The sequence below is a fragment of the Anabrus simplex genome, chromosome 7 (assembly GCF_040414725.1).
Source record: "Anabrus simplex isolate iqAnaSimp1 chromosome 7, ASM4041472v1, whole genome shotgun sequence".
Taxonomy (NCBI): Eukaryota; Metazoa; Arthropoda; class Insecta; order Orthoptera; family Tettigoniidae; genus Anabrus; species Anabrus simplex.
In genome coordinates, this window is record NC_090271.1 from 90,937,287 (window position 1) to 90,964,893 (window position 27,607).

The following is a 27,607-nucleotide window of genomic DNA, read 5'->3' on the forward strand; positions in this document are numbered from 1 at the left end:
TAATTAAACTGTGGATATCAGGCAATAGCGACTATACAAGTGAGGGAGATGTAATGTACTGCCAAGTGTGCGACAAGAGTGTAAAACCAATATAAATGGTCCGTTATTGGACATTATAAATTTTCCAGCCAACTCATTCCTGGTTGCCAGCGTTTCGCCCCAGTGTGCTAAGTTGGGCTCATCAGTTGGTAAATAACACACCCACCAAGACGCATGGCTAGTGCATACCGCGGAGGCCACTGCGTAGGCTACTTTATAATGTCCAATAACGGACCATTTATATTGGTATTATAAATTTACTCATTCGGGACAAATATTTCAGGTTCCCGGTCGGAATCAACATCTATATCAAGAGTGTAAAATGCGATAAATTTCTAACTGAACAAAACAACTTCATATCTCAGATCAAAAGAACAGAGTAAGAATACGCAACACTACTTTTAACCAACATGGAAACTCGGCGTGAAGTTAGTACATTTTCTGCTGATATTTAGAAAACTTTTGTATGAAGGTTAAATAATCCACATCAACACTCGTTTCTTGAAAAGTATTGTGCTAATCAATGGATACCAGATGAATCTATCCTTAGGAATAACTATTTACTTTCAATGCACACTTCTGTCGTGGATTCAATACGATCTGATATAGGAGAAAACTGTGTCTGGATATCGGTAGATGAAATAACCGATTCGTGAGGTCGATACATTGCAAACTTCACAGTGGGTAAATTATCTCCAGAAGAAACTGGCAAACTTCATTTACTTTCATGCAAAGTGCTAGAAAAATCCAACCATGCTTTGCAAGATTTGTTAACAATTCCCTGCGACTTCTGTGGCCTAGTGAATCGGAGAGCAATTGTTACAAAGTGCGCCTTTTAGTAACAGATGCAGCTTCGTATATGATGATCTGTCAACACAGTATTTTCAAGTGGGAAAAAATCTGTTCCTAAAAGCACCAGCTCATGTACAGTTGTACGAAACTCATCTGCCTGAGGTTTCTCTTCCGCCGGAACTTGTTCTAACAAGATGAGGAATTTGGTTATCTGCAATATTGTTTACCAGGAGAACTTAAATCAAGTGAAAGGTGTAGTTAAAAGTATTGATAATAGTCATACTGCGTGTGTTCATGAAGCAAAGTGCGCATTTGAATCTGAAACTGTATATAAATATATCAGTTTCATCCATGTGCATGATTCGTCACTTTCGAAGGGGATTAAGGGCCTAGAAACTTGCGGTGCACCCCTACACGAATCCCTTCCGTTAATTCAAAACACCCTTTAGTTCTTTAAATGGTGTCGTGGTGAAACTATAGAAAAAGTTTAAAAAGGAAACTCAGTGCAGTGTTGGACTCAAACCCAGGACTGAAGAAGATTCAATCCATAAGCAACTACATAAGTTCAATCAGGCAGTCTTTACCAGACTAATATTCCGAGCAGTCATTGCCAGTGTACAAGTATTGCCCAGTTACGTCTGTCGACGTAGAACAATCATTTTCAGCGTCTGTCCGACAACAGAAAGTCATTGATCCCTGAAAACATTGAAAAAACTGTAGATAACCTACTACCATGCATCACTTGCAAGGAATGAAACATGTTTATCAATTTAACACTGAGTTGAAATTAAATAATATGTTTGGTAAGTGTATTTTGTTTTATTTTTAATGCATATTTTCAACATTTTTAGTGCATATGAGGCATGCATATTTTTGGGAGTTTTTAGTGCATATGAATCAGGGCTCTAGTCATCACGTTCACACTTGCATTGCATGCATTCTGGTGGCATTTGAGCTTGCTATAACTGCTTTAAGATATTCAGAAGATGATCAACTGTAAAAGTTTTTTAAAATTTTATTTATTTATTGGATGGATTTTAATGTTAGGAGTGTCCGAGGACATGTTCAGCTAGCCTGGTAAAGGTCTTTTTATTTGACTCCCATGGGTTACCTGCGCATATGGGTGTGAGGAGAAGATGATGATGATGATGATGATGATGATGATGATGATGATGCAGGGAGAGGGTGAAACCTGGTGACGGCACATAGCCTAATCCTGTGGAATAACACAATAGTGCTCAACGTCCCATGCGACAGACAAATAATTATCAACAGCATCATATGCCCTCACTCCATAACAACACTGCAGAGATATTTTGAATTGAATGCAATCTTTTGGCATGCAATCTAGCGATTAGAAATTAGAATTGTCCTACCCTGTGGCCAACATTCTGATGGTGAAAATGTATTCCACCTGCAAGACTAGAATTAGCTAACCACCGTGTCAGACCTTAGAGACTTGACACCTCAACAAACATGGCCCCCAGGCAGGCGAGTAACAGTATAACGTAACAAGCCTTTATTCATGGCCTGATGATTTGTGCTTGACTTCAACAATCTAACAAATTGAAGGTACACACAAAATTAAGGAGTAAACAATGATAAGAGCTAGAAATCCTCACCTTAAAAAGATCATCTGATTTTATTGGATTTTCATGATAAAACAAAACCATCTGAGAATGGTTAAACCAATTTAGCAAGTCTCGTGCCAGCAATGTGCGGAAAGGGTTTTCCTAAAACAGAAAAAGAACTTATCTTACAAACATATGTAGATTACAAACAAGCAATTACAGTAAAATATATAAAATATATATCATTTAGTTAAAATATATTAAACAATGATACAAAAATAGAACTTGTTTCTCTAAGCCAAAAAAAAAAATGCATCAGAATAAACACACAAATTAAGGCATGAAAAGGGAATCTGCTATTTACAGAAAAAGAAAATAATGTCCGTCTCACCACTTCATCCTTCTTCTTGGTCACTTCAATTGGCCTCAAGCAAACATCTACCACTGGTGATGTCTTCTCTAGTTTGGCAAAAAACGGTCTGCAGACGTGAAGGACTTTTGCTCTTTCATAATGTGGTTTCTTAGGTCTTTGTATATTTATTCTGTTTCGGAATCTCAGAAACTGCACACATGGTTGCCAGTGAGGTTCCAAAATAGCTGAAAGTTCAAGTAGTAATGATTTATAGCCACAAGTCATAGAACTGAAACAAAGGTGTAATTTTGTCCTGTTTTGGGGAGAGAAGAAATACAAGTCAGGAAGTCAATGAGACAATGTTGGTTAGTGGGTCTAATTGTGGTAGTATGCAAACAGATCAGAAAGTTTCCATGAATAATTTCTGAGCAAGCAGAAGAAAAACAGGCAGTCTAAATTTGGAATGATATTCTAATTTATTTCTGTAATCATGGAATCTATCTGAATTAAGCATAACTTACTGCACAATCAACTTGATCCCTTATTCATACAGTAGAACCAAACATACTGCTTCTTAAGCTAAAAGACAGAGAAATCATTTGGGAATTATCCATCCAGGAACTTCTTATGTCGGTTCCCAAAATAGATGAAAGTTTGAAAGCTAATAATACAATGGTACCTCTTGGGCACTTGTTTGATAAACATCACATCAGCTCCATTGGCAGATGTTTTCTTCTGCCCACAAAACTGAATAACTGAATGTATCTTTCTCTTTGATAATGTCAGTTCAGGAGCAATCCTGCTGTCACATGTGACAACAGACAAGGGTGAGGTAGCCAGTACCAAATCTGATAAACTAAGGGAGAACCAATGGCTAAGGGTGGGAGAGTTCCTCCTTAAGAAACACCACAAAGCCTTTATGTCGGAAATGACACACGTTTTGTTTGTCCAACCCTTGTCCCGTTTCTCTACGGGGTCGGGTATGAGGCGAGATGAAATCTGTCATGGCGGGTTTTAATGACTGGGTGCCCTTCCTGATGTCAAACTCATCAGGGGAGTTAATGAGATGAAATGAAGGACATGATAATATGACAGTAGAAAGGAGAGGGTGAAACCTGGTGCTGGCAGATAGCCTACTCCTATCAAATACCACCAAGAGATCTGCTCAAAGCTTAACGTCTCCATCGAACGAACCAATCATCATCATCATCATCATCATCATATGCCCTCACTCCATATGAGCACTGCAGAGAGTTTTGGAATTTAATCTAGGCTTTTGGCACGCAGTGATTATAAATTGCATACCACGACCTCCCCTATCCTGCCAGCCAACATTCTGGTGGTGAATATTTTTGTTGACCAACGGGACTCGAACCGGCTAACCACAGTGTCAAGCCGTTTAAACTTCAATGCCTTAACAATCATGACCAACAGGCAGGCTGTGTAGGAAATGACACATAAATTTATCAAAGTACTGCTGCCTTGTAGATGTGGCAGGGAACTGCCTATGGCTAAGGGTGATTACCCCAAAAGAAAACCCTCTGCATTGTTAGGCTTAATAAGCCAACTGTTGACGATGTTTGTTGTTTAAAGGGGCCTAACAGCTACGTCATTGGCCCCTAATGGTACGAGATGTAACGAAATGATAATGATAAATAAAATTTTAAAATATATCCACTGACTAGAATTTAAAATAAATTATGATGAAAAATGATTATCAGATGAAAATAATCAGTGGATCTAATTCACAATACCTTGTTTTCTAATAAACTTATAGAAAATATAGATTACAATGGAATAAGGCATTGTCTTGAAGTACAGAGATATATATCATTCAAATTAGAAGTTAAGGCAGCTATACACGTTACAGTATAACTGTGCGATTTAACTGCACCAACCGAACTGCGGAGATTTATCTCACGTGTGGATGGTAAATCGATGCAGTTATTTCTGCTTGCACAGTTCATCGGAGAAAGTTCATTTTTCTAACCAATAAAACCGTGTCGATTGCGTTTGCACAGTTTTATCGCAACGTGTGGACCGTGGCAACTGCCGATTGCTCAGTTCAAGTGAGTCACTCGTTAAGATAGTATGCGCTACAAGTTATCACAACCTGTTTCAGGAAGACCAAAGCGGATATTGTGAGCATTTAGAAGCTTTCATTGAATGCTATAGAAATGAATCTTGTCTCTGGCAGACGAAGTCTAAAGATTATCACAACTGGAACAGAAAAGACGCCACCTACAGTAAGTTGATTAAAAAATATAAATTAATTGACTGCAAAGCCAACAGAGACGTAGTTGTAAAAAAAAGATTAATAATCTTAAGAGTTCTTATAAAAAGGAGTTAAACAAAGTTAAACATTCTAAAATAACGGGGTCAGGCACTGACGAGATATACACTGACTGAGCAAATGTCATGGGATAGCGGAGCACTGATGCGCAGGTGTGTTGTCCGCGCACCACACGCCCCCTGTGCCAGCGGCAGTTGTATAGGAGACCTTGTGAGCAGTGGCTGTGCATGTGACAGGTGTAACATGGAACGTCGTCGTGAGCTGACACCATTCGAACGGGGTATGGTGGTCGATGCCTAACGGATGGGAAGTGCGATTTCGGAAGTGGCGCGGGAATTCGGCTTCACACGATCAACCGTGTCCAGGGTGTATTGTGAATGGTTGAATGCGGGTGTCACCGCCCACAACAGACGAACGACCGGCCATCCAGCCACCCTCGATGACTGTGACCGGCGACATCTGAGACGATTGTCAATAGTGACAGACAGGCAACCGTGCAACAAATCACGGCTCAATTCAACACAGGCTGTGCTAGACACGTCTCCCAGTGGACAATCCGTAGGAACACGGATTCTATGGGGTATGGAGCCGGCACCGCACATGGGTGCCACTGTCAACCCAACGTCATCGGGCACGACGACGCGCATTTGTCGCCAGTCACCAGGGATGGACACTGGAACAATGGCGTAACGTGATATGGTCGGACGAATCACGATTTCAACTGCACCATGCCGATGGGAGGCACAGTGTATGGGGCAGACCACATGAAGCGATGGATCCCGCCTGTCTCGAAGGTGTGGTCCAGGGCGTTGTTGTCTCTGTTATGGTCTGGGGTGCATTTTCCTGGTATGGAATGGGCCCCCTAGTTGTTCTGGAAGAGACTTTGAATGGTACGCGGTATGTTGAGCTGCTCAGAGACCATCTCCACCCATTTTTGGCCTTCCAGCGCCCAGACGGTTCTGCGGTGTTTCAAGATGATAACGCACCACCACATCGCTCCCACGTCGCCCAGGAATGGTTCTAGGAACATGCAGCGGAGGTCCAACAACTGCCATGGCCACCCAGGAGCCCCGATATGAACCCTATCGAGCATATCTGGAATGACCTCGAATGCAGGCTCTGCGCCATAGATCCTGCACCCACGAACAGACCAGCATTGGCGGCCACTCTGCAAGTGATTTGGTGTCAGCTGCATCCAGAGGACTACCAGGGACTTGTCAACTCACTTCCACGGCATCTCACTGAAATTCGCAGGGCCAGAGGAGGCCCCACACACTATTAGGTGACTATCCCATGACATTTGCTAAGTCAGTGTACACTCCGCGTTGTGGTACTTTCATCTATTGGACTTCTTATATGAACAACACATACTACATGTAACGCTAAGAATAATTTTCTCGTAAAATCAACGGTAAGGCGGCTACACACGTTACTGTATAACTGTGCGAAACCGATAACTGGAATATATTATCTGCAGCTGTCTTGGAGTCTTTTCCCCGAAATATAAGATGCTTAAAGGAAATTCTGCAATATCCTGTAGATTTCCATGTGACAGTTGTATTTCCAATGTCAAGCCCTGCCAGGAATTGAACCCAGGACCCCTCTGACCAAAGGCCAGCATGCTAACCATTTAGCCATGGAACCGGACCGAACAAGACTAATGTGCTGTTATTCTGTGGAACGAAGCGTAACTCATTTAATAAATATACATGTGAATATTGATTTCTCTGCAGTAGCCAATCTTTAGACCACACGCTGTGTGTCCTCTTTTGCTTTTTCATTATACACACACATAGGCCCAACACCGCTAGTACGTCATCATCGTCCGTCGATGACATGTTGCTTTGATAAATGTCTGATGAGTATTGTCGATCGACACAGTTATCTGTACCGTGTGGAGGGTATGGGGCTTTCAGTTTTACTGCGCAGTTCATAGTTGCAGTTAAATCGCACAGTTATACCGTAACGTGTGTAGCCGCCTTTAAACTAACATATTAAAATACGCAATGAGTCAATGAGATACAAGCGTAGTTAATAAAAAAATACAATAATACAAAATACATTATTACACACGATAAAAAAGGCCACTATCTCTCATAAAACAAGACGACGAAGTCCGCTGACTGCTCGTCATCTCGCAGGATGAGGGAAATGGCATTCAGGAGTTGTAGACTACGGCTCAGATCCAGACACACAGGTCCACACACTCCTTAAGGATGTGTACCACAGTTAAATGACCACCGCAAATACACACCGGAGGGCGCTCACCCTTCAGAAGGTAGGAGTGCGTTACCACGCCATGGCCAATCCAAAGACGACATAATACCACTGCTTCTCTCCAAGAAGCCCAAAGCGGAGTCTTCTGTACCTTCGTAGTTCCTTTTTATCGCTCTCAGCTTATTTGGGACAGTGATGGCCTGCCACTCCATTTCCCATTGGGACATAACCAGATGTCTCTACTGAGAGCGAATGTCACTGGCAGGAACCCTGTAAGGCAACGAGGGCAACGTAACAGCCTCCTTGGCAGCCTGGTCAGCTAACTTGTTTCCCTCTACACCCACGTGGCTGGGGAGCCAAATAAACGTCATTCCGGTGCAGGCATCCGAACACCCGGCCAGCAGGTCCTGCATCCGTTGCACCTGAGGGTGCTGAGGGAAACTTATATTTATAGATTGTAGCATGCTCAAAGAGTCGGTACACAGCAGAAATTGCTGCCACTCATTGGACAGTGTGTATCGCAGAGCTTCAGAGATGGCATAGAGCTTGCTGTGTACACACTACAGATTTTTGGTAAAGGAAAAGGAAACCTGTTATTGTCAACAACAAACGCACAGCCTACTCCCGCTTCTGCCCTCGAACCATCCGTGAAAACAACGACCAAATCAGGGTACCGGCCAACAGCGGACAGGAAGTGTCTCCGATAAATGGAGGGGTCCATGTTTTCCTTCGGGCCGGTCTGCAAATCTAGAATGATTTCAGGTCATCGTACTATCCAAGGAGGTACCCTACTTGGTCAGCTGACAAGACAAGGAACCGAAGGTACATCAAGTAATCTGTGACTGCTTCCAAGTGTATTCTAACCGGCCGCGTTGCTCGAGGGTAAGCAGCGTACAGCCAATGGTTTCTATTGTGGAATATGCAAGGATAGCTTGGGTGAAGTGGCATCTGTCATAAATTTACAGCATCGGACAGAAGCATTTGCTGGCGCCGCAGGTGTAAAGGCGGCACACCAGATACAACGAGAAGGCAAGCAATGGGGCTTGTACGAAAAGCTCCTGTTGCCAATCTAACTCTGCTGTGGTGAATGCTATTCAGTTGGGCTAGGACGCTTCGCCTTGCTGATCCATATGCTGCACTGCTGTAGTCTAATCTTGATAAAATATGTGCCCTATAAAATCGTAGGAGCACCGTGCGGTCTGCCCCCCAAGTAGTGCCGCTAAGAAACTTCAAGATATTAAGTTTCATAGTGCATTTTGCTTTTAACTGCCGCACGTATGGCACCCACGATAATTTGCTACCGAAAAGGAGCCCAAGAAAACAGTAAGTGTCAACTACCGGAAGAGTGAAGTAAAGCTCAGGGAGGGAGTGAAGAGTGTGCTTCCGGCAGACGTGTACAACAGAAGTCTTTGCAGTTGAAAACCGAAAGCCATGTTCTAAGGTCCACTGTTCCACTCTCCTAACTGCCTGCTGTAATTGTCGCTCAGTGAAGACCATATTTTGTGAGCTATAATGCAGAGCAAAATCATCTACATACAGTGACGGTATTACTGCTGAGCCAGCAGCAGCGACAATACCATTTAGGGCAATCGAGAACAGAGTGACACTAAGAATCGATCCCTGAACGTGGTACTGCGAATATACCCTTCCTACTCGGACACAGAATAGGCGGAGGGACAAAAAATTCGCAATAAATACCGGCAAGTTACCTTGGAAATTCCAGTGATGTAGGAATGAAAGGAAGCCATATCACCATGTGGTGTCATAGGCCTTTTCTAAGTCAAAGAAAACAGCCACCAAATGCCGTTTTTGGAGAGAAGCATCCTGGATAGAACTCTCCAGGCATACCAAGTGGTCAGTGGCCAAGGGAGCGGCTCGAAAACCACATTGGTATTCGGACAAAAGTCCTCTTTTCTCCAGGCACCACACAAGTCGGCAATTCACCATCCGCTCAAAAAGCTTACACAAGCAGTTTGTAAGACAAATAGGTCTGTAACTTCCTGCAAATTTAGGATTTCTGTCAGGCTTGAGAACAAGAATTACTATGCCCTCTCGCCACTGTGATGGAAACTCACCCTCTACCCAGATTCGATTGAACACACGAAGGAAATATAAAAGACTATCCTCACTAAGGTATTTCAACATCTGGTTGTGGACATTATCTGGTCCGGGAGCCGTGTCCTCGCAAAGCGCCACGGTGCTGCGGAGTTCCCACTCTGTAAAGGGCACATTATAGTCCTCTGAAGCTTGAGTGGCAAAACTGAGTTGATTACGTTCTGCCTCCCACTTCATAGCTAAGAAATCACTATGGTAATTCCCGGAACCAGACACATCCGTGAAATGACTGGCTAGATGATTAGCAACAGAAGGTGAATCTGTGACGATATTGCCTGCAATGGAAATTCCCGGTACTAAAGATAGTCCTTGTATACCCAAAATACTTCGAAGTTTATTACCAAGATGGCCACAGTAGGCTGCCTACGATAGCATTTATGAGCGCAACAGCGTATTTTTACAGCTGCTGCATTTTCTTCGTTCCACCAAGGAACGAGTTTTCAGCAAGGAGTCCCCGAAAGGATGGATTGGACTTCTCAGCAGCAGCAAGAATAACTTGTGTTATGTAAGTTATATCACCGTCTATGCTCCGGCCAGTTGCGTTGGTAAAGGTAACTAGTGCTGTGAACTTTGGCCAATCAACACGTTTAAAAACCCACTGAGGAGGAGCCTCGATAGATTCTTGTTTCAACAAAGTAAGAATAATAGGAAAATAGTCACTGTCACAGAGATCAGCGTGTAAATTCCACCGAAGCAGAGGAACCAGCACTCGCCTGCATACACTAAGGTCTAAGCGCGAGTACGTGCCGTAACGTACGCTGAAATGAGTTGGTTCACCTCTATTCAAGATACATAAATCCAGCTCTCTTAGTAATATTTCCAACTCCCTTCCCCTAGGGCAAGGCGTATCAGAGTCCCATATAGGGTGATGGGTGTTAAAATCCCCAATAAGAAGAATGGAGGTGAAAGCTGATCTGTAAGATCAGTTACATCATTTATATTAAGAGGCTGCCCTGGTGGAAAATGAACATTACACACTGTTGCTATGACAGGCAGCAACACCCGCATCACAACTGCTTCCAGTGGGGTTCTTGGAGAAACCTCTTCGCTATAAGTATCAGAACAAATAAAAAATACCAACGCCACCAGATGCCCGGAGAGCATAATATCATTCTGTCGAGTATAGTCTGGAATTTCTCAAGGCAGTATGATAGCCTGGTCTGAGATTGGTTTCCTGAATACAGACTATACTCGCCGTGAACTCACTAATGAGCTGGCGCAGCTCAGCAAGATGCCTGTCATAATCATTATAATTCCACTGTAACAGTGCCATAGGCTGGGAGATATTTTCCCAGTCTTGGTCGACGATGCCACCTCCGTCTTTCGTCAACCTCTTTGTGGGGGGAGACTTGGTTTTCTGCCCGCCCCCTGCTGCACCGGCTTAGGAGTCCCAACCGGCAAAGACTTCTTTGTGGTTGAAGGTGGGGTGGTTCCCCCCTACAAACTTTTACTCTTTGCGGCTTTGCTCGCAGGAGCAACAGCCCCTTGGGTGCAGCGATCGCAACAGGTTTAGATGATATAAATGACAAACCTGGAAGACTCTGTGCTATCTTTGTGTAGTCTAACGTCTTGGCGGGTGCATTCATAGAACTGAACTTGCAGCCCGCTTCCTGGTAGGAAAGATCATCCAGGTTCTTGATCTCTTGGATCTTCTACTCACCGAGATATACCAGAGAGTTCCGATCTTGGGGCGAATGAAGACCAGGCCAGTTAGTACACCTGTAAGGAGTTGTGCAATCCATCGTGCCCTGAGCTCCTCTGCCCCCTGTACCACATACAGACTGATTCGAGCAACGAGATACCATGTGCCCGAACCTCTGTCATTGATAGCAGCGCATGAGAGGTGGGATGTACAGCCTCACATCACAGCGATACGTTGTTACCTTGACTTTTTTCTGGTAACACTGACAATTTGAAGGAGACAATGAACGCACCCATGGCAACGCCCTTGCCGTTCACTTTGCGCGTAATGCGTCGGACGTGTGTCACGCCACGGTGCTTCATGTCTTCCATCAACTCACTGTCAGTGTTCAAGATGAGATCGCGGTGAAAGATAACTCCACGAACTAGATTCAAGCTGTTGTGCTACTCCACTTTGACAGTAATATCGACAAAGTGGTCGCATTTGAGCAAATGATCAGCATGCACGGCAGTGCGCGTCCTTACCAACAAACTGCCACTGCGCATTTTCTTCAGATCTTCCAGTTCACCATAGACACCTTCTATGTGCCTACTAAACAAAATAGACTTTACCAGCTTGAAGTCACTCCCATCAGTTCTGGTAGCAACAAGAAACCTAGGAAAGCTGGATCCCATTCCTTCATGCTGCGCTTGTTCCCAGGAGGTTGAACCCCTCAAGGAATCAAAAGTTAAAGACTTTGGTGGGGGACCACCTTGGGCAGGCTGAAGATGTTTCGAAGTCATGACTGAAATCATCCTCCCCGAATGCCATCCACTCTGATCAGGGGCCTCTGTAGCCGAACCAAGCAGCCAAGGCAATACCAACCTGGTTGTAGCAGGTATTGCCCAGGGTCCAATGTTGGACAATGCCTAATACGGAATGACTGAGACAATGAGCACTAGAACTACCTTACTCCAATCACTCGCAATAGCATGTATCCCATAGCGTGTACAGAGTAATAAATATAGAATAAAAAATAAAAAACAATCGATAATAATATGTCCTTCTGACATTCGGCTGTGCGGAAACCTGTGCTGACAGGTGAATACTACTGCACGGGTACAGGGCGCTCCCACCCGCAGGATTCCAGGGCGGTCACGAGCGGACTTTCGGGTGTAGGCACACACGTAAGAGGCCCATCTTCGAACAGTATGCACATCAAAAATTTTGAATCGGTCTACAACTAACCTCAAAAACAAAACAAAAAAAAAGAGGGTACTGATGGCCACATACCCTTATAGTCACCTTCTACGACAGGCAGGGGATATCGGGGTTGTATTCTACATCTGCATCCCTCACCTGCAGGGGATAATACGCCAACTGTACTGAGGTACGAAGCTTTTTTTTTTTTTTTTTTTAAGTAAGTACCATTTTAAAATATGGCCACTGCAGCGCTTTGGTTGCCATTCGGCGCATGCGCGCTCAGTACATACATCTGTAGGCTAGCCACAAATGCCATTACGGTTATGTTTTAGGCATGATAATCTTTCGGGCTTTTGCCTTGTCAAGAAAACAAGGTGAAATTCTTTATGTTTCATAGAAAACTTTGCTCCGCCTCTTCAGAAAAAAATACTGACTGTTCATGAGAAAGACTTTTCCAATAATTAATGTTTGAATTTAAGAATGCTTTACTGTTGGTCTATAGTAAGTGGTACTCTCATTTGTCCCCAGATGGTTCACTGTAAGCTAGCATTCCAAGTAGGAGTTGACAACACCATCTAAGCTCCAATTAAGATGTTCATTTTAATACTGTGTGCGCGTTGTGAAGTAACACCAAGGTTATCAGACGAATCAGGGACGAATGTGTATCAGAAATGGTAATAAAAGTAAAAGCCTCACAGGATAGATGAATAGAACAAAACTGGAGAATGGAATGGGGGGAAAAAAAAAAAAAACCAGAGGACAATGAGTGTGTCCTCAGGTACGGGCCATGAAAGCATCGATCCAAACATGTAATTACATTTGTTTGTGCGTAATGAAAATAACTCTGACTATTAACAGTGTGCCGAGTGTGAAATACATGCTGTGATTCATTTTCTAAATGCAAAAGACGTGAAAGGCGTACAAATTCATCAGCAGATCAATGAAGTGTATGGAGAACACACTATGAGCGAAGGAAAGGTAGGAAAATGGAAGTGTAACGGGGGGTCGTCTGTCATTACTGACGACTTGGTGCAGAAAGTTGATGCAAAGGTCCAAAGAAACAGACACTTTAAAATTTTGTCATTAAGTTATGACTTGCCTGAAATTTCAAGGAATGTTCTTTATGAAATTGTGAAAGGACACTTAAATTATCAGAAGCTGTGCTCACGCTGGATGCCAAGGATGCTGACGGAGGTGCACAAAATCAAGCGCATAGGAAGTGCTTTGATTTTCCTTGAGCAGTACAGTAATGAAGATGATGCATTCCTAAGCTGAATTTCACCAGCGACAAAACATGGATGGCTTATGTTACGCCCAAAGCAAAACAGCCATCCATGGAATGGAGACACTCAACATCACCCCAGAAAGTTAAGTGCAAGCAAACAATTTCAGCTCGGAAACTCATGTGCGCTGTGTTTTGGAATACGCAGGGTGTGTTGCTTGTGAATTTCTTTTTTTGCACCAGGCTGACAAAATGAATGCTGTTGCTTCAAAAGAATGCGCGAACTCACATGGTTAATCGCACCCGAACCTCATCGCTTCATTTGGATGAGAATAATTTGTTCATCCTCCGTATAGCTCTGACTTAGCGCCTAGTGACTACCACTTGTTCCTGCACTTGAAAAAGCATTCAGGATGATTATGATGAGCTAAAAATTAAATTGTTTAAAAACCGAAGGTACATCAAATAATCAAAATAATCTGCAGGTCCGCATTGTTCCTAGTTCAAATTGCAGGTCCGCATTGAACTGGGAACGTTGTACTTGTTAACATCTTAAAGGACCGATTGCTCGTTTCCACCTCACTAGGATTGCTCCATTAAAGCGACTCTGAAGATTTTATTGAAGTATTTTAATAAGATTCTACGTCACGTTTTAAGAAGTGTGTTAAATTAAGCTAATGTATCTTCAAGACTATTTTTTTAAGTTCTTATTCTTTTAAATCCACGTTATTTTATTAGTGAGCAAACCGTTTTACATATGTTTTCATCAATTTAAGGTTTAAGACTCGCAAGTCTCGGACTTGTAGAAATTATGGACTTTGAGACAGTATAATCGTAACAAAGTTTTAGGTTGTTAATATGGTTTTAAAATGTGTTCAATTTGACGTAGATAAACTTATGTGATTGCCAATTTTTCCAAGAACCTATATCAGCTGATGACGCAAAAAGGGCGTTGAAACTAGCTCTGATCGAAATATATGTTGTAATTTCATCTAAACAACACTTTTTATGTATTGAATAAGGTGGATCCAAATTATAATAAAAGTTGTAATCTTCAGGGCTGCCGACAGTGGGGTTCAAATCCACTATCTCCCAAATGCAAGCTCACAGCTGTGCGCCCCTAACCGCATGGCCAACTCACCCTCTAGTAAAGGAATTAAGGCCGCAGCTCTTTCCCTCTCCTAGCCCTTTACTATTCTATCATTGCTAAAAAATCTATCTGTGTCGGTGCGACATAAAGCAAATTGTAAAATACAAAAAAATACCAAAATAATGAGAATGAACAGAGAAAGCCCTGCCAGACTGACCTTGCTGTCCAAAGAAAAAGACAAAGAGAAAGGCCAAAGAAATGCTGGATAGAGGCAGTAAAATCAGATGTGGAGAGGAGAGGTCTCAGATGAAAAGATGTCCTGGGAAAGAAGATGAAGATGGGAGGAGTTTGTGAGCACTTGTACACCACATCCGAGAAACTGGAGTCGGAAAATTATGATTATAACTTTTCCCTTTGAGTACTCATTCAGTCAAGTAACTTAATCATCACATTTCCAGCGTAGCTGTATGCTGACATTGCAAGTAAATATCAGTGAGTGCATAGGTTCTTGCACACTGTGTCAATGAATATATTATTGATCATATGGTTCAGTTTGAATTGCATGCTAACCAGCCCAGGAAGTACACAAGGAAAAGAAGAGCATTTACAATCCAATAATTCCTTTCTACCGACAATATTATGGACTGGATAACATGATTGGTGCAAGAGGAACAATACTTAAGGTCTTTGAGGAATTGCACCTAAGATTCTACCAACCAGAATCGTTGATGAAGAATGTGGTCCTTAGAAGCCCTGAAAGGTTCCCTATCGATAATTATTCGACATCATCTATTCAGTATACTTTGTCCTCGTGGGGGAAGTATTTATTCTTGGAATAAATTTATGTAGGCTATAGTAGTAGTAGGTCCAAAATAGAATGCAAGTGAGATATATGAGTACATCGCATACATTAAGAGAACAACATTCCTTTTAATATTCAGACTCCCCTCCCCAAGCTTATGCTCTAGATATAACCTTCAGTACATCTAGTTTATTTTGATACTGTCTACATTTGGGACACCATGTATACTACACGAACCTTTTCTCGAGCCCTAGTTCCCATTCAGCACTATGGAGTTCAGGGCTGGAGAAAAGGTTCGCGTACGATAGGTACTTCATTCACAGCAAGAATATAGTCTTATATACAGTTTTACTAATTAGCAAACCTGTTTTTTTTTTCATAACCCAGTGCACTGAAAATACAATATTCAAGTGGATGTCATTGTCCAACGTTCTCCCATTTACAGGCTTTTCAAGGGCGATTTAACACCTTCAACTGGATTGAAATTACACAGGGGTGTTTAACAAATGCATATTCTAAATAATATCCTATAATAGTAATATGTTGTAAGAATACCTCTAAGAACTACAATCAATGCATTCATGCTTTCAAAATAACATAATTAATTTCTGAAAGAAAAATATCTTTTTGAAAATTAACCTAGAATATACCATGCGGACTAACCTTTCTGAACGAGTAACGCCATTGATGAAGTTATGCTACCTCAACAATAAATATTTTGATCGATTAAAAACAAATAATATTTTACTGAAATATTGTCCCTATTATCTGAACTGTAATTTCATTTTCATCTTAAGAGCACCCACTTCCAAGATAAGGTTATGTTTTGTGTTGTGGTGGGTCAGTCGACCATTTTTTCGATTATCTTATGTCTCCAAATTAACCAACCTCTAAAAGTAGTTCATTTTTAAAACGAGACTACAACCTTCCTTAAAATGCAAAATGATCCATATAAAATAGGTAATACATAGTGATAAATTTATATCTGGTAAATTATGTCACCAGTTTAACAAGAACCTTTCAATACACCTCTTGATATTTGTTCTAATGTTGGCTACCCTTTGTTATAAGGTAATGTAGCATGTGGAACTCGCATGCTCGTATGTTTGCATATCAGATCAGACATCAGATACACAACTCTTCACAGTGTGAATCGCATTGAATCATATTGTGCAAGAATTTAAAAAGTTCCTCTTGTGAATAATTGCAACCTTGTTTTGGTCTACTACCTGGGTGTGCGTTGTCAAGTTCTTGGTGTTTCGCATTTCTACAGTATGGTGTGTTATTTCTGAATCGTAAGATTCCTGTCTACTCATTAAGTTACTGGTGCATTTTTGAGGTATTTATTAAGGTTTAATGGAACAATCCAGTGTCAATATTTTATCTACCTCCTTTGCCAGAGAAAAATCATACCTAGCTGCAAATTCATAAATTCAGTGTTTTGTGAATTTCTAAGTTTGTAAGAAACTCAGTCTTTTCCGAATTTCTAAATTTTTTAGAAAATCAACCTTATGTTTTTTTTTTCTTAATTGGCAGTCATATGAGTTTTAGTGAAAAATGGAAAGGTATACATAGGTAGGCCTACTTTAATAAGGCAGAACCAGATTCCAGGATTCATGTATGAACAAAAGGAGTGTTTATGTTAGTTAGGATTTACAGAAGGCAGAACTATTTAACCCTCGAAGTGGCGGTCATTTATCCTGTAGTGGCAGCGATATTTGACTGGTGTTGCAGACTCAGGGCTGGTTTACATGGGTAGAGTAGCGATGCGAGTAGAGTAGATAGTAGAGTAGCCACGTTACTCTACTCTATTCTACTCTACTCTACCACTGTCTGGTAGAGTTGACACTTGTATCGTTCATACGGGAGTAGAGTCATACAGTAGAGTAGAGTAGTAGCACCATGTCAAGACGCAAACACATCGTAACGAAGAGTTTAAAGACATTTGCATTTACGGCCCAGGTGTAGAGATTAAGTTTCAAGACCTGACATTGTACTGTAAATAATAATGCAAGAGGTTAGTGAAGCATTAGAAGAAGGGAATGGGTAAAAGGCTGGCTTAGGGGATATACACTCGGGGCATCAACATTAATTCTGAGAGAACTTGCGACAGAGTACAAAGAAGAATACAGAAAGTGTACGAGATCGGAAGCCTGATAACTTTCAGACACTGTTAGATGCTATAACACCGCAAATTCAAAGACACAACACAGTGATGAGAAATGCAATAACACTGAGATTTAAGCTTGAGGTGACTCTGAAGTTCTTGGCCAATGATAATAGCCATCATTACACTGTAAATCACGCTGGCGTAGGCCTAATTTGTAGTAGCTTCTTTGCCATAAATACCCCAATTACTGATCTATTTATATAATTTGTTTGTTCGTTGCTTGTACGGCCCAGGTGTAGAGATTAAGGTTCAAGACCTGACATTGTACTGTAAACAATAATTATTTTGGATATTCCAAACAAAATATGAACATTATTCTATTTGTTGTGGACATTACTGTTATTGCTTAAAATTAATGGCATTGTCAAGTGATACGAGGTAGAAGATCCCTATGTATGATTAAAGTACAAAGTCCTGCATCATTGTCTAACTTAAACACGTCGAGACACATGATGAACACGCTGTGTAACACTGAAACTTGAGAAACCTTCATCTAAAGGGACAGTGTAGCTGACACTTGTTTATATTTGTTGTTGCATCTTCGAAACTATTATAGGTTTAGGTATTTTTAAAATCCTTCTTCCATCGAAAAGAGGGAGATCTGTTCTCTATTATAGGACAATACACCTGTATTTGTTTGACCTCCAAAGGTGCACCTCCCCTTAATATCACTGAGCTATAATGTTACGTTGTGGCTTTTAATATTCTTCTTTCTTTATTAATCTGCTCACCCTCCAGGGTTGATTTTTCCCTCGTCGGACTCAGCGAGGGACCCACCTCTACCCCTCAAGGGCAGTGTCCTGGAGCAAGACACATTGGATCAGGGGATACAACTGGTGAGGATGACCAGTACCTCACCCAGGCAGTGTCACCTACTATGCTGAACAGGGGCCCTGGTGGGGGATGGGAAGATTGAAAGGGATAGACAAGGAAGAGGAAAGGAAGAGGCCGTGGCCTTAAGTTAGGTACCATCTCGGCATTTGTCTGGAGGAGAAGCGGGAAACCACGGAAAACCACTTCCAGGATGGCTGAGGTGGGAATCGAACCCACCTCTACTGAGTTGACCTCCCGAGGCTGAGTGGACCCCGTTCCAGCCCTCGTACTACTTTTCAAATTTCGTGGCAGAGTCGGGAATCGAACCCGGGCCTCCGGGGGTGGCAGCTAATCGCACTAACCACACCACAGAGGCGGGCGGCTTTCAGTATTATCTTGCAAATTATACTTTACTAAACCACTTAAGAGAGGGAGTGTAGATGTCGGCGGCACCACCTCCAGACTTCTTGGATTTACGAATTTTCGTCAGTTCTTGGTTGTAGGTACATCGTATTTAAAAAAAAAAATGTTTAAGTTCCATAAAACCAAAACCCTCTTTACCCATTTTCGTAATCAAGTCCTCTTCCACCGCCCGTCTCATATTTTAGTTTCTGAAAATAATGCTGTTTATGTTCCATAAACATTCTTTTTTCACTGTCAGTTCTACAAATTTACATGTTTCTTCTTCCGTACACTTGATTTTGCCACCAAATAAATGCACAAAAATGCTCAGTTTACTCAGCGGAATACCGTCAGTACACACATGGAAATAGGCGAATGACGCGCCAACTGAAAAATCGAGCGTCCTCGGCCTTCTCCGCCAGCTCTCGGAGCTCGGTTCCGGTGGGGGTGGTGGGGGGTAGGATAGTGGTAGAGTTACTTTACCACAGTGGAAACCCACTCTACTCTACTGCGTACTAGCTACTCTACTCTACTTGCTACTATCCCAGTCGTTTACACGATGCTAGTAGCTCTACTATCCACTCTACTCGCCTCGCTACTCTACCCGTGTAAACCAGCCCTTAGTACAAATTGTGTTAAAAATCGCTGACATGTTATACATGCATAAGCAGCACACCCTTTATCTTCAAAAGTACAAGGAATAAGTGTATGATACTAGAGCTGTCATTAATCATCCAAAATGTGTAAGACCAAAATAAATTTGAATTTGTTTATATTATTTGTTTTTGCGAAAGTTTATATTTAGGTAAATTTTTAAAAAATGACGTACAACAGGAGCACCAGTTCATAGTAAAGAGTTGCGTACCAGTATACAGTTTATAATACTGTTCTTAGCTGGAAAAAATGTACAACAAATTACACAACAATTGTATGCTACCACTTGTACATTTCACTCAGAGTCACTTGGGTGGGTCTTTCTTTTTACTCCATGATATTCAGGCCTCCAGAAGTGCACTAGTTTATGATAACACCCCTGGTGAATACCACCATTTCATCCTGGACACCAGAATGTAGACTCCTTCTTTTCTTGCAAGCACACAACACATAGGCGATTGTTATTCTGTGGCAATTTTTCAAGAGCATAAGAGGGGCCTCCTGCATGACCTGTTGGCCTCACAACTAGAATTGCGAACTGTTCATTTAGAAATCCCCGAACTATACTGACAATTAAGTATCGTCTTGCTAAAGGCCTATCAGTGTTCTTTATGTACAGGATGTATGCATCAAATAATGTCATATCTAGAAGATTTGAGAAAATTTGCTTCCAGTACCTTCTGGTCGATCTGGAACAAGTGGCATGGTAAAAATGCACTTACGTTTATTATCTTACACCTCCCATGAAGATAGTGTACTTATGAATCAGTAGTGGTTTCAACCCTTCATTTCCCTTTCAACTCCTTACAATATTGTCCACAGTGTGACATCCAGTTGTCGGACAATAAAACTGGTTTCCGTGTTGTTTTTTTCTTCTTTATAAGCAACCATTAGAACGTCACCTTGCCTAAAGTAAACAGTTTGCCTAGGTTCAAGTTTTGTACCTAAAACAATCTGAGACTTCCCTTTGAAGATTTATTCACTGTTCCTGTGAGGAAATGATTTAGTATTGCTGACATGAGTACATTCAACACTTCAGATAGATATCCGAAAGAAAACTGGCGGTTAAATATAGCTGGCTCAGCGGAGACATATCGATATGTGTGGCCGGCCGCTGAGTATGTAGCAACTAGTACAAGACAGCGGGATTTTGATGCTACTTTGTCTACGATCTACACTAGATTAGTGCAACATGCTATTATACAAACTATTTCATGATTATGACCGAACATTTCTCCTTCGATTGATTCGTAATTAACACATTTCGATAAATACATTTGATTACTGATATAAAATAAAGAGCATGTCAAAACACCTGATATCAGGCGTTGCCACTGGGCAAGCGCATAAAACGTCTGATTATTAATAATCTTGACCATGATGGTCGGGATTGGATCCGTATTGACTTAGTAACAGTAAATATGTTGGAAGATGGTCCGCCTAGTCAATACTATTTAATAGTATAGTGTACTATTTAATAGTATAGTATTGACTAGGCGGACCATCTTCCAACATATTTACTAAAACGCCTGATATCAGGCGTTTGCCACTTGAAGGGTTAATCAGCAGTATGTATAGTTGGATATAAGGATAATGTTCAGATAGAGGAGGTGACTTATCCAAGCGAAGTACTGGAATTTAGCTGTAAATATTTACAAAAAGATAAAAAGTTTTAGGCTCTAGACTAAAGAAAGCAGCTGGAATTGATAAGATTTCTGGGGACATACCATTTAAAGGCAATAGGTTGGGATATAATACCTTACCTGACGTATTGCAAGTTATGAATCTCATTCCGTATTGACGGTTATCACTTTACAAAAGAAAATATTTATAAAATCCTCCTATCAATACAAGTCAAGTCATCTGTTAGATGAAGCAAAGTCTATACATGTTTCAGCCTAATCTCAAGGCCATCTTCAGTAGTAAAACAATGATTACATAATATACAAACAAATTAAAAATCGTAATGATGTGAAGTGACAGTGATCATGATTAGTGAGTTAAAAACACATTGAGGTACAAAGTCCTCTCGTCTAATAGATTCTACAATCAATCACTACTGATCTGCATTTAGGGCAGTCGCCCAGGTGGCAGATTCTCTATCTGTTGTTTTCCTAGACTTTTCTTAAATGATTTCAAAGAAATTGAAAATTTATTGAACATCTCCCTTGGTAAGTTATTTCAGTCCCTAACTCCCCTTCCTATGAACAAATATTTGCCCCAATTTGTCCTCTTGAATTCCAACTTGATCTTCATATTGTGATCTTTCCTACTTTTAAAGACACCACTCAAACTTATTCGTCTACTAATGTCATTCCACGCCATCTCTCCACCAACAGCTCGGAATATACCACTTAGATCTTGCTGACTGTTAAATAAAAACACTATGCTGAGGAGTGTAGTGAGACCGTCAATACTATGAATAAAACGTGTGTAACATCTGTAATGAGAAGAAAGGAATATATGAGTGGATGAAGAACAAGTTAAAAATGATGTACAAAAAGAAAACTCATATGACTTACTTGTAACTAAAAGTTGTCGTCTCGAATGGAGATGACCTTGTCGGTCTCAAGTCACATTGACAACTAAGCCTGTGTGTGGCTTACTGTGTATCTGTGTCGATGTGGTTTGGAGGGGTAATGGAGGGGGAGAGGGAGGGAGGGACGTTGTGATTCGCGGAAGGAGGGTGTTGATGGAAGGGCGGGTCTTGTTCTAGAATGTCGGTAGTGAAACTCTTTTTTATTAATGAACTGTTCGCAGATGAGCAGGACAAAGGTTTTCAATAAAATATTTTTCTTTTCGTTGATTTCATTTAAGTTATAGACGGGATTGTTATATTGGTCGATATCTATATATATATTCTTTAGTATATTAAGTAAGGGTCCTTTATGTTCGTAATGCAGGATCTTTAAATCTTGATCAGTTGTTGTGTATTTATGATTTCTCTCTCTACAATGTTCGCTCATGGCTGAGTAGCGATTATACTTTAGGGCATTAAGATGTTCGGAGTATCTTACATTGAAACTGCGGCCTGTTTGCCCAATATACGTCGAAAGACATGATTGGCATTTTAATTTGTATATTCCAGAGTTAGAAAATTTTTTGCTGTTGACAGTATGAGAATTAAAAAACATTTTTGTATTGGTGTGAACGGTCTTGAAAGCTACTTTTAACTTGTGTTTTTTAAAGATGTTTGAAATAGGATATATATTATTATTATTAAACGTAAATGTGGTGAACTTCTCTTTATGGGAAGATTGTTTTTCTAAGGTAGTCTTGGGTTTATTTCTAAATTTATTGAGAATTTTATTCACGAAAGCTTTACTGAAACCATCACCTTCGGCTATTGCATAAATGGTGTTGATTTCCTTTCTAAAATTCTTATGGGATAAAGGAACATTAAGAGCTCTGAAAATCATACTATTGTAAGCTGTCTTCTTCTGTGTCCCTGGGTGTAGAGAAGTTTGGTGGATTGTATTTATTGTGTGAGTGGGCTTCCTGTAAATATTAAAAGAAATGGTTTTATTCTGTTTGCGAGTAATAGTTAAATCGAGATAATTAACGGAATTGTTGTTCTCGGATTCTATCGTAAACTTTATGTGTGGATCCAGGTTGTTAAGTAATTCAAGAACGATGTTGCTGTCAGTAATGTGAGAATCCAGATAATAAAAGTATCATCCACATATATCCACTCATATATTCCTTTTTTCTCATTACAGATGTTACACACGTTTTATTCATAGTATTGACGGTCTCACTTCACTCCTCAGCATAGTGTTTTTATTTAACAGTCAGCAAGATCTATTAGACGAGAGGACTTTGTACCTCAATGTGTTTTTAACTCACTAATCATGATCACTGTCACTTCACATCATTACGATTTTTAATTTGTTTGTATATTATGTAATCATTGTTTTACTACTGAAGATGGCCTTGAGATTAGGCTGAAACATGTATAGACTTTGCTTCATCTAACAGATGACTTGACTTGTATTGATAGGAGGATTTTATAAATATTTTATTTTGTAAAGTTACCTGACGTACGTATTAGATTACTATTTGCGTGCAGAAGCTACACCAAATGAATGGAGAGTTGCTATAGTAGCCCCAGGATAAATTACAAAGGAAATGATAACGGGTAAAAGTTGACACCGTGCTACCCAAAGTTTGTAACATTATAAGGAAGTGAGAATAATGCAAGCCCTACTTGGAATTCCTCTTATAGGAGAGATGTGTTCATTACGATGTCTAGGAACCTACCATCCTGCCCTCAGAAGTACATTTACTTTTATAAGCTAATAAAGAACAGCATCCGCCATTGTCTATTGCTAAAGTAGCTACTTACCGAGCTCGATAGCTGCAGTCGCTTAGGTAGTGGGTTTGAACCCTACTGTCGGCAGCCCTGAAGATGATTTTCCGTGGTTTCCCATTTTCACATCAGGCTGTACCTTAATTAAGGCCACGGCCGCTTCCTTCCCACTCCTAGCCCTTTCCTGTCCCATCGTCGCCATAAGACCTATCTGTGTTGGTGCGACGTAAAGCAACTTGTAAAAAAAAAAAAAGTAGCTACCTGCATTCCTATTGGTCAACGTGAACAGAATGTGACATCATTGCCATCAATGCTGATAATTAGATTGCATTACCAACCCCGGTTGAATAAAAGCACAAATAAAAAACACCAAGTAAAGGAAGCAGTGTGAAATAAACAACAGCATAATTTGATATGAGACTTACCTTAACGCAGTGGCAGATACAGAGCGACAGCCTTAAGGAATTCATGCACACGTGTCTAGGAGGAAGGATCTCTGAAATTGGGATTCGGTTATCTCCTTAGGCAAAATAGAATGTGCTCTTATCGCCCTACAGAATGCTAAAGACTCCTTTGCTTGATCACAGTCCAATGGTTTTGTCAATAACTGGACCTAACCAAACCAATAGTTTTGTCACTAGCCGGACCTAACCAATGTAGACCAATCGCTTTCTCACTGATTCCAAATATAAATTAATTCAGCTTTTCCACACTGTCCAACATAGACAGCGCTGCTATCGCTGTGCAGAATGCTAGATACCTAAAACCGCTTTGTGGGCCTAACCTGCAGCTTACGCCCCCAGACCCCCTGTGCTTCATCACAGTCCAATGGTTTTGTCACTAGCCGGACCTAACCAGTCAAGACGAATTGCTTTGTTTCTAATCTGAAATATAAATTAATTCAGCAGATGTGCCAGCTGTTACGAATTGTCCGTAATTATTGCGGATTTCACTTTGCGATTATGGTCAAAGGAGAAATTATTATGGAAAAGCAACATTATCGTGTAAAAAATTAATTTTTACGAAAAAAAGGAAAGAAGTAAAAAATGCTGAATCCCTTAGAGCATTACTGGCCAACCATCCTCATTTCAATGCTTGTAAGTTGGCAACTAAACATATTTGGCAGTTATTTGATCATCAAATCCATTTGTTTTCGCGAGCATTGTGAAATCACGGCCAGCTACATAGGCTGCTTTCTTAGCTAGAATGACGCAAGTCGGCCGTGAAGTAGGCTCTTCTCCTTGCTCTGCTGTTCTCCAGTGCGCGCGTTCGGCTCTCTCTTTGTTGTGTGCATAGACGTAAGTGGTATATTTAGCGCGTTTCAATTCTAATTATCCTAGTCGTTGATTCAAAAAGCAGTGATTGGTTTTGTAAAATGAAACAGAGCAATTGTCAAATTGCATCTTCTAAGAAGACAGCAGTTTTACTGAAATATCGAGATGGTTACACAAACGAATGGCCATGCCCAGTTGCTTCACGTGTTAGTGAAAACCACGTGTTCTGCAGTGTGTGTTCGTGTGATTTCTCTGTGGCTCACAGTAGACAGGATGATTCCAGAAGACACATTGAATCCAAGAAACATCACACATACGGTGAATCAAAATTACGAAACCAGACTGATTCATCATTATTCGTAAAACGTAATGAAACTGCAGTGAAATGCCGAATTGCTGTTCACATAATTTCTTTCGGAGCATAATATTCAACTGTCAAATTCAGACCATGCTGGAAATTTATTTAATCAATGTTCCCCTACTCTAAAATATCTCAAAAATATGGTTATGCAAGAACTAAAACCTCTGCTTTAGTTCAATCTGAGGCAAAAAAAGAACTGAACTTTTGTAAATAACGCCTAATAATAGCACACCCATCAAGACGCAAGGCTAGTGTATACCGTGGAGACCACTGCTCATAATATTTCAGGTATAATAACTTGACTCATTCAGGACAAATATTTCAGGTTCCCTATGAGAATCAACACCTATATCATCTGACAGCCAAGGAGGCGTCAAATTTTAGTAATGAGACAAAGTCTCTCATAGTGCATTGGCACTGCGGGTGGTTCCAAGTAGTCTACGCAGTGGCCTCCACAGTATGCACTAGCTATGCATCTTGGTGGGTGTGCTTTCTACCAACTGATGAGCCATCCTAGCTCACTGGGGTGAAACACTGGCAACCAGTAATGAGTTAGCTGGAAAATTTATAATGTCCAATAATGAACCATTTATATTGGTATTATAAATTTACTCATTCAGGACAAATATTTCAGGCTCCCTATTGGAAGCAACATTTATATCATCAATTTTTGGTAATGAGACAAAGTCTCTCATAGTGCATTGGCACTGCCGGTGGCTCTAAGTAGCTTACGCAGTGGCATCCACGGTATGCACTAGCCAATACGTCTTGGTGGGTGTGCTATTTACCAACTGATGAGCCCAACTTAGCATACTGGAGTGAAACGCTGGCAGCCAGAAATGATTTAGCTGGAAAATTTATAATGTCCAATAATGGACCATTTATATTGGTATTATAAATTTACTCTTTTGGCACAAATATTTCAGTTTCTGTATGGGAATCAACATCTATATCATCTGATGGCCAGGCAGGTATCAATTTTTGGTAATGAGACAAAGTCTCTCGTAGTGCATTGGCACTGCCGGTGGCTCTAAGTAGCTTACGCAGTGGCCTTCACGTTATGCAGTAGCCATGTGTCTGGGTGGGTGTGCTATTTACCAACTTACGAGCCTAACTTAGCACACTGGGGCGAAGCGCTGGCAACTAGTAATGAGTTAGCTGCAAAATTTATAATGTCCAATAACGGACCGTTTATATTGGTATTACGACATCATTAGCGGCGGCATTAAATAACAAAGGGCTCAGGGTGTCACCCTGTAACACACCATTGGTCTGCATGATCTCTTTAGAAGTTGTTATATTGTTTGTGATTAAGAGAGTGTTATTTCTCAACATGTGGATCAGTGAGCTCTTTGTTTTCCTCAATAAGCGACTCAAGTTTCATGGAGATGATGTTCCTGTTAAGGCGGGCAATGGCTTTTGAAAAGTCAGTGTGGGTTACTGTAGTCACGTCCTAGTTCATGAAACCTGGGCAACGGCTGAGTGGCCTAGTAAGTGGTCCTGAGAGTCGGGATACCAGTTGCCATGGAATGGGAGTGGGCATCTCGGACATATTCTGAGTCATGGCCCTCCTTGTGCTCACGCGGCTAGGACTATACAATTCGCCGGTGTTCCATAACCCGTTAGAGGAGAGATCCTCACTTGGGCTGTGTGCAAGTAGGGTAGCATCCTGCTTCATGAATTTACCAAGCTCAGAACATTTTTAGCAAGCCTCGGACCTATGGGAGTAACGGAGTCCCACTTCCATTTGACAGGCGAGGGACTCCTTGGAAACAACTTGGCGAACGAAATGGAATTCGATGGGGAGCTATCAATATTAATGGGGCTTATGGAAGAAAGAAAGTAGAACTGGCTGAGTCAGCAAAGAGGATGCATCTGGATGTGGTAGGAGTAAGTGATATTCGGGTAAGGGGAGATAACGAGGAAGAGATAGGAGATTATAAAGTGTACTTGAGAAAGGAAAGGGCAGAGTCTGGGGTAGGGCTCTTTATCAGGAATACCATTGCACGCAACATAGTTTCTGTTAGGCACGTAAATGAGTGAATGATGTGGGTAGATTTGTCAGTTGGAGGAATTAGGACAAGAATTGTGTCCGTGTATTCACCATGTGAGGGTGCAGATGAGGATGAAGTTGACAAGTTTTATGAAGCATTGAGTGACATCGTGGTCAGGGTCGAGAGTAAGGATAGAATAGTGCTAATGGGCAATTTCAATGCGAGAGTTGGGAATAGGACGGAAGGATACGAAAGGTGATTGATAAATGTGGGAAAGATATAGAAGCTAATGGGAATGGGAAGCGTTTGCTGG

General features: G+C 41.1%; 2 protein-coding genes across 4 annotated transcripts in view; one reads left to right on the forward strand and one right to left on the reverse strand.

Annotated features, from left to right (window-relative positions):
* mRpL10 (mitochondrial ribosomal protein L10) overlaps positions 1-16,321 on the reverse strand; it is a 40,516-nt gene extending 24,195 nt beyond the window's left edge. Inside the window, exons 1-3 of the mRNA XM_067150680.2 lie at positions 15,981-16,321; positions 2,794-2,999; positions 2,454-2,564 (exon numbers count right to left, since the gene is read on the reverse strand). Coding sequence (XP_067006781.2) covers positions 2,454-2,564; positions 2,794-2,999; positions 15,981-16,002 — 339 coding nt within the window. The 5' untranslated portion in view covers positions 16,003-16,321. The remainder of the gene's footprint in view (positions 1-2,453; positions 2,565-2,793; positions 3,000-15,980) is intronic.
* Positions 16,322-16,453: 132 nt separating this feature from the next.
* LOC136877281 (angio-associated migratory cell protein) overlaps positions 16,454-27,607 on the forward strand; it is a 104,578-nt gene continuing 93,424 nt past the window's right edge. The window contains exon 1 of one of the 3 annotated variants that reach the window (XM_067151199.2): positions 16,454-16,594. In XM_067151199.2, coding sequence (XP_067007300.2) covers positions 16,592-16,594 — 3 coding nt within the window. In that variant the 5' untranslated portion in view covers positions 16,454-16,591. Of the gene's footprint in view, positions 16,657-27,607 lie in introns of all 3 variants that reach the window. The other 2 variants (XM_067151200.2, XM_067151201.2) reach the window with 2 other exon arrangements.